General features: G+C 43.9%; 1 protein-coding gene across 1 annotated transcript; it reads right to left on the bottom strand.

The window, feature by feature from the left end:
- Nucleotides 1-141: 141 nt before the first annotated feature.
- Nucleotides 142-7,578, bottom strand: LOC109918378 (F-box only protein 2-like). Its single transcript, XM_048594348.1, has 4 exons — nt 7,496-7,578; nt 3,877-4,148; nt 876-1,002; nt 142-253 (listed from the first exon to the last, which is right to left on the bottom strand). Exons 2-4 carry the CDS (start codon nt 4,118-4,120, stop codon nt 154-156), a joined length of 471 nt encoding a protein of 156 aa, XP_048450305.1. The 5' UTR covers nt 4,121-4,148; nt 7,496-7,578; the 3' UTR covers nt 142-153.
- Nucleotides 7,579-8,064: the final 486 nt, after the last annotated feature.

Here is an 8,064-nt window from a genome sequence, read left to right as displayed (position 1 = left end):
GCTGCTTGGCCTGCTGTGTTCATCCAGCTCTACACCTTGTTGTCTCGGATTCTCCAGCATCTGCAGTTCCTACTATCACAGTATCTGCCATTAATCTTCTACTCAGTGGGTATTGTGCATTCTAACTGACTGAAAGACAGTGTGCTTCCCAGCTTACCAGTCTCGCACTGTGATAGGAGGTTGAATGTTATCCAGTGTCTCTGCCTCAAATCCTTCCAAGACCAGATTAATTAGTTGAGATTTTTGGCACCACCTTAATTGAGAGAAAATGCAACAACTGAACTCAGCTTTTAACAACTCGTATTGGAACTTCCGTACTCTTGCTGTTAGTAAAACAGTTGCTTGCACCTGATAAAGACTGAGCTTGAACTCATTCATGCTTCATCCATGCATTTCTGTTTGATTGTCCCACACAGCGACCACAAATTCAAAGGTGAAATGTTCGAGCAGCCACAATTGTATTGAATAGCGAGGCAGGTTTTGATGGGCTGAATGGCCTATTCCTGTTCCTATGACACTGATCAAATGGGGACGGCATTAGCCTCACCCCTGGTACCAGTCCTCCCTTTCTGCTGGCTTAGAGGTGTCTAGCACAATGAAGTCTCACAACTCAGAGAGAGACCATTCAGCCCATTGAGCTCATGTCCCAGCATTCCCAGCAAACTGCACAGCCCCATGAGTGCACAGCCGCTCTAATGTTCTGCGTACAACAATTGGAGTCAGCATGCTAATCACGGCATTGAATTCTGCTGCCAGAACGCATTGTCATGGATTGATCTTACAGGCCTAGGCAGCCACTAAGAAAATCAGAGGGAACACTGGGGCTGGACCCAGGTGACAGGACAAATCAAAAAGGTGCTGATGGGAATTCTTACTCGAAAGATGTAACAAAATATTTCTGGATCTTTTGATTCGGAAAGGGCTTTCCATTGTCTCCCGGAAGATCTTCCACCTTCCATCCATCTCCGTCATTATTTGTGAGTTCCCAGAAGGCAAATTCCTCTGTCAAAATTGGAAATTGCAAATTGTTACCCGAACCATCGCTCAGACAGTTTAAATGTAACCTTGACATTTATAAGGATGTACATTTTGAGGAGGATGAGTATTTCCAATACACATCTATTTCCATTTAAGGAGATATAATAATCATCCCAGTTGATTTGCTTTGCCAGCCAATTTTTCACATTCAGTCAGGCAAAGGTGGTATATACGCTGAAGATAAAGTGCAGAGGGGTAGAATGCCACACTTAGGCAGACAAAGGGATGGATAATGGTGAGCCAGGGAGAAAGAAAAGCTAATAATGGGACTTTGAGTAGGTGAGAATGGGTTGGCTGTGCTAAAAGCAGCCCATGTGATGACAGGGCCATGGGTTTTGGGGGTGGGTTAGGCATATGGAAGAACGTGCTCAGGCCCTAACATTACTGAACTCGATATTGAAGGCTGCAGGGTCACTAGGTGGAAAAAGCGATTCTGTTCTTCCAGCTTGTGCGGACCCTCGCTGGAGCACTGCAGCAAGCCTGAGAACAAAGGTAAAAACCGAAAGAACTGCGGATGCTGTAAATCAGGAACAAAAACAAAGTTGGTGGAAAAGCTCAGCAGGTCTGGCAGCATCTGTGGAGGAGAAAACAGAGTTAACGTTTCAGGTCCGGTGACCCTTCCTCAGAAATGATGGTGGCTGGGAAAACGTCAGTTTATATGCAGAAAATAGGGAGGTGGGTGGGGTAGGGAGTAAATGATAGGATAGAGCCCAAAGAGAGAGAAAGACAGTTGGACAGACAAAGGAGTTGTTACCACATAGCCTGCCACTACACACGCCCCGTTGTTAGTCACTCACCCTCCCAGCCTGATCATTAGCAACTCCTTTGTCTGTCCAACTGTCTTTCTCTCTCTTTGGGCTCTATCCTATCGTTTACTCCCTACCCCACCCACCTCCCTATGTTCTGCATATAAACTGACGTTTTCCCAGCCACCATCAGTTCTGAGGAAGGGTCACCGGACCCGAAACATTAACTCTGTTTTCTCCTCCACAGATGCTGCCAGACCTGCTGAGCTTTTCCACCAACTTTGTTTTTGTTCCTGAGAACGAAGATGTTGGCCAGGAAACATGGTGGTGTGTTGAAGTGACAAGAGCCTGGAAGCTCAGGGTCATTTTTGTGCACACTATTTTCTGTCATCATATGAGCTGTTTTCAGCACAGCCAACCCATTATGGGGAACAGTTAGGGGCAGTGGTTGCTACTCTGCAGCAAGTTAACATGGGGATAACAAGGTGTGGAGCTGGATGAACACAGCAGACCAAGCAGCATCAGAGCAGCAGGAAAGCTAATGTTTCGGGTCTGGACCCTTCTTCAGAAAGTCATGGGGAGCAGTGTTAATGGTTTCAGTCTCAGCAGGGGATTCTGCCTAAGAGCGTAATCAGTCAGCTTCTACTGACCAATTACACAGCCAGCAATTCTGCACTGTCAACAGCGCCAGCTGGAAGCAATGGCCATTTTTAGAATTGCAGGTTAGTCTGGTTTGGAGGACTTTTGGGGCTGGGTTTAAGACTCCCAGGGTGGGGGTGATGGTGGGGGGGTAGGGATCATTAGGGAAGTGGAGGTGACTCTGATCAGGGGTCCCACTGAGGAGCATCAGGTCCTCCAAAGGAAGGTCTGCCCAACTTGCCTGATATGAGCATGTGCAGGCTCCTCGCCCAAGTCGGGTAAAATACCAACAAGATGAGACCATTTGGTGATCATTAAGGTCCCGAAGGCAAATAGGTCTCCCCATCCCCCATAAAATTTCACATCGATCAGAAAGAGGCAATAAGGTGGTAGGAAGGTCACCTGTTAGATTTTATATGCTGCCCCCCAACAACCTGATGGTGAGGAGCATAAAATATAGTTCCTGGATTCCTGACCAATTTGTATTCCTCAATCAACATCATTAAAACAGATTCATTGGCCACGTGTCTCATTGCTATCTTTGAGAGCTTGCTGTGTACAATTTGACCACCATGTCTCCTAGGTTACGCTTCAAATGTACTTCGCTGCGTGGAGTTTGTGAAATTCTTTGCCCATGTAGACGCCTATTTCTTGGCCTCAGCCCCTTGCTGAACAGATTGGATAACTAAGGGAGCAATTAACGATCGATTTGACTGAAGTGTTAAAACGATCAAAGGATTCAATAAAGCCGATGTTCCAGTTCCTCTAGCGAGGAAATGGAGAGTACAAGAATCCAATCTTAAAAATAGAAGCAAGGCGTTTAAGAGGGAAATCAAGAAACACCTTTTTCTTTGCACAAAGAGTTGTGTGGATTCTCAAATGGCTGTGGTTGCCATAGTAATTGGAGATGAGTGGTATTACAGTTGGATTATTGTCGTCAGGCCAGGCAAATGTTCTAGAGGTAAGGGGTCACACACCATCACAGTGAAGTTTAGAGAGTTGATAGTTTAACGGTGATTTTACTGAGACCAGGTTCGCTAATGCCCATAAGGGAAGGAAAGGTGCCACCCTTAACTGGTCAGGCCTACATGTGACTCCAATGATGTGACTTTTAAATGGTCTAGCGAGCCAATCAGTTAGCGATGCCCATATCCCATGAAAGAATACATTTTTAAAAATGGAGTTTTCAATGAAAAAACTTATTTGGTATGTGAGAAATTCAAACAAACAATCTCTAGCTAAGGCATGAGAAAGTAGTTGAATTGCAGATCAGCCATAATCTAATTAAGTAAACGATGGAGTAGACTCAAGGGGCTGAATGGCTTCTATCCTGTTCCTAATGTCCCTATGGGTCCCTTGATATGCCAATGCCTAAACATTGCATACACAGACTTCAAGAGAACACAAATATTCTTCGGCCTAACGCACATAACCATATATTTCTGGAACAAACCTTCTCCACATGGGTTCTTGATTAAATTTTCTTTTGCGGATGTACAAAAGTAAAATGCATCTTCTTCTGTTATGTCTTCCTTTTGCTTCAGTGACCTTTCATCGTGAACTTGTAGGTCTAGTCCATCCACAAGCATCTTCCACTGTTGGCAAACTAGTCTACAGATCAAAACCAACTCTCTTGCAGGGATGTAGGAGAGGATTTTGAGCAGTACCTGCTCAGGTAAAGCTTCTATGTCAGCCATCTTTCCAAAACAGCCTCCAACGGAGATTCTGTTGTAATCATAAAAAAAGTTCAGGGGAACTGATTTAGGTTTTGATAAAATTGGAGCAAAAACAGCAGTAGAAGTGTTTGGCTTAGCACATTTGCAAAGAGAATACAGAATTATGTAGAAAGTAAAACAGAAATAGGCCATTCAGTCCATTCATTCAATGCTATCTGCATATTCTATTCTTTTCTCTCTTGTATCTTTACAGTTATGCTTTAAAAGCATCTATGTGAATTGCCTCAACTACTCTGCATGCAGTTTGAAATTCACTGTAGGACTAACACAGTTTCTCCCAAATTTACTATTGGATTTAATTAAGGCAACAGCCTTATATTCATAACCCCCCCACTGTTAGTTCTGCACATGGTTGGGAACATTTTCTCTGTGTTTATCCTAACCAAGCCTTGCAAGATTTTAAAGACCTCACCCCCATGTGAACAATAGTGAGCCGCTTTGTCCAACCAAAGGCTTGAAATTTCACTACAGGCAAATGTGTGATCAGCTGTTTTGGACTTGGAACCAATCAGAGTACTTGCTAAATGGTGAAAAGCTAGGAAAAGAAATGGGGGTGCAAGGAAATTTGGGCATTCTTGTGCAAGACACCATGGGCGAGTATAGAAACCAATCAAAAAGGCTGCACTAACGTTACAACACATAGCCCCCAGCCATCCAATTGCCCAGAACTCCTCTTGAAATAACTTTGCAAATGCCGGTATCCCATCACCAAGTCACCCTTTATTTACATATGCATAGTACATAACACTGACCCAGCTAGCACAGAGCTGGCTCCGAGAGGGAACTGAATCCCTGACACTGATAGTTATATATATCAGCCATGACTCCCTGATTGGACCAGATTATCAGCCTCAATCAGGGAACTCGTATTCTATGAGATTCACCTGGCTGACCTCGTTACAATCTCTACACCCCTGACCTCTCCAAAGAAGCCACCCTCTCTTCAAGTGCACCAACTGCCCATTGAGACACCCTCTCCCTGCTGATGCAGCCTGGGCTATACTACTACTGGTTAATTAGCTGGCACTGGCAAAGTGCCACTTCAGGATCCTGGTATCCACTGAATTTGGTTCAGTCCCCACTGTCATGCCCAACAATGGGTTCTCCAGCTCCACAGAAAAATTCAACCTCATTGCAATATTAGACTACTATTTATTATAAATAACATGGTGGGAGGGTAAGTTTCCTCATTTTAAAATTTGATGGAACATAGCTCTGTAATGGGACGACAACACTGTCTGGCTGTTTATTTATCCACGGCATTTTTTCTTTGATTATTTCCTTTTTAGGATAAAGGTATCATGGGCGAGGCAGGTATCTCTGCCCATTCCTACCAGCCCTCACAGATGGCAGTGAGCCTTCTCATTCATGCACAGTCTGTGACGATACAAAGGGAATTCCAATATATCTAACTGGTCCCAAAACAGGATGGTGACTATAAAGGAATGGTGATCAATGTCCAAATCAAGGTACAATCATGGAATCCCTACAGTATGGGAGAAGGCCATTTGGCCCAATGGGTCCACACTAACCCTCCAAAGAGCATCCTATTGCAGACCCACCCCCTACCCTATCCTTGTAACCCTGCATTCCCTATGGCTAATCCAACCAACCTACAAATCCCTTGACACTACGGGTCAATTTAGCATGGCTAATCCACCTAACCTGCACATTTGGGTGGCACGGTGGCTCAGTGGTTAGCACTGCTGCCTCACAGCACCAGGGACCAGAGTTCGATTCCAGCCTCGGGCGCCTGTCTGTGCAAAGTTTGCACATTCTCCCCGTGTCTGCGTGGGTTTCCTCCGGGTGCTCTGGTTTCCTCCCAGTCCAAAGATGTGCAAGCTAGATGGATTGGCCATGCTAAATTACCCAGAGTGTTCAGGGATGTGGAGGTTAGTGGGGTGGGTCTGGGTGGGATGCTCCGAGGGTCAGTGTGGACTTGTTGGGTGGAAGGGCCTGTTTCCACACTGTAGGGATTCTATAATCTTTGGACTGTGGGAGGAAACCGGAGGAAACCCACACAGATACGGGGTGAATGTGCAAACTCCACACAGCAGCTCGGGGCTGGAATCAAATTCAGGACCGTGGCACGGTGAGGCAGTAGTGCTAACCACTGAGCCATCGTGCCACCTTGAATGTTGCCTGACTTGAGGATTTGCTGGGATAAATTCTCCAATCAGCTTGACTGCATTGTAATCTGATTCCAGAGCTGTGGTCCTTTTGAATGCAGCTCCCTGCTGGGACTTAAGCATTCGGAGACTTACCCTTTCACCCTATTGTAAAGCAGATTATCATAATATGTTGCAGTGTAATATTACAGTGTACTTCACTGTCATAATGTAATAGAAGCAAAGATGGGGAATGTTGAATAGATCAGGTCTCTATTATCAATGCTATGATTTCATCACAGTGTCTTGGGGGATATTATAATCTGCTCCCATTAATAGATGTGGTGCTGTTCCTATGATAAAGCTCCTATCACTCTTACTTTATATTATGTTAAAATATTTTAATATATTACACTACATTTATTACATTATCACTTAATAATGCATTATGTTATCATTTGCCATATTATGTTGCACTGTATTACACAATCTGTTTGCTAAATCAATATCTGAGTTTCATTAAACTTAATTCTCTAAATACTAAATTCTCTTTCTTGTTATAGAATTAACAGCAGAGGAAGAAACAACGTAGCCTCATTGCTCCACACAAGGCTCCTCCCACACTGCTTCATTTAACCCCCATCGCCATGTCTATATCAGGTGAAAAGTGTCCCGCACTTTGCAAAGAGAAAATACTAAACTTTTTTAAAAGTGTTACATTCAGGACGTAATAGTTAACGTTTGAACTGAGGCAGGATCAAAGCTAGGCCTGTAAAATAGGTACCCTACCACTGGCCAGACTCCAAACCAATCTGCATTGCGGGGCTTAAAGACGGTCCAATGTATAAATCCATGGCATGACTCACAGCAGTTCACTGCTGCAGTTTCTATTTCTGGAGACACTGTAACCCAGACTGTCTGTAAGAAATGCATTTTCAACTGGAAAGCATACAAGCAGTGAACCAAACGCAAAATTGTAGATTATCTCAAAGCATAATGGTCATAAACATTCTTTGATCACTTCCTCTGTAAGTAAAGCCCAAGCTAACCATCACCAAATTACCGCATTATTAGATCCCTCCTCTCACATTCTTTCCAATCTTTTGGGGGGGGGGGAGGTCTTACAGCCCTCAGCTCTATAACCCTCCTTCTCAGTGTAAACAAGATACTTGCTTTAGACTACGTTCTTGTCCTATTATCCCACCATCACTTGTATTCTGCTACTTACATATATTCCTTGATGTGGAGACTCACCCCTAGCCTGGACTCTCCTCTATCCAGTCAGTGTAACTTCCAATCAACAGCAGTGATTTGCACATGCTCTGTGAAACATCAATAACCTAAGATTCAGTAAAGTCAGCAACTTTACAGCATGGATAGCAAAAAGCCTGCAGTGTATAAGCTGCTACTGGGTGTGATTCAGTTGAAGTATAACCTATTTTAGAGCCTATTGCACATCCCTTGCCCTTATTTTTATGGTCTTTTACCATGAGAACAACATTGTACAAGCTAAATACATTATTTCATTATTTTAACCCACTGCAAGTGAGGTGTATAATAATTTGTCATTAAGACTGTGTACTTCCACAGATCATTTTCCCCATTTTATTAGCTGGAAAGGCCATATTGCGGTATCTTTTGATTGAGAATTCACTTTGTTTACTCTCCCTGCATTTAGGTTTTGGTGGTCCTTTCATGCATGAGGTTTATTAAGAGGGGGAGGAAGGGAAGCATGGACCTGGAGAGATTCCCACTTCAGATAGCCCCAGGAGGAATCAACTTTCTGACTAGATTGGC

Source organism: Rhincodon typus, unplaced genomic scaffold, assembly GCF_021869965.1.
Source record: "Rhincodon typus isolate 14 unplaced genomic scaffold, sRhiTyp1.1 hic_rhity00008358, whole genome shotgun sequence".
In the NCBI taxonomy this organism is placed as follows: Eukaryota; Metazoa; Chordata; class Chondrichthyes; order Orectolobiformes; family Rhincodontidae; genus Rhincodon; species Rhincodon typus.
Note: the sequence above shows the minus strand (reverse complement) of the source record. Positions and strands in the feature narration are given on the sequence as shown.

What these genes read in the sequence shown, in the direction of transcription:
- LOC109918378 (XM_048594348.1), bottom strand. Translation starts at nt 4,120, where the DNA reads ATGGCTGACATAGAAGCTTTACCTGAGCAGGTACTGCTCAAAATCCTC. An exon ending in CAAGAACCCATGTGGAGAAG is followed by an intron (nt 1,003 to 3,876) that starts GTTTGTTCCAGA and finishes CAATTTTGACAG; the next exon opens with AGGAATTTGCCTTCTGGGAA. An exon ending in TATTTTGTTACATCTTTCGA is followed by an intron (nt 254 to 875) that starts GTAAGAATTCCC and finishes CTCTCAATTAAG; the next exon opens with GTGGTGCCAAAAATCTCAAC.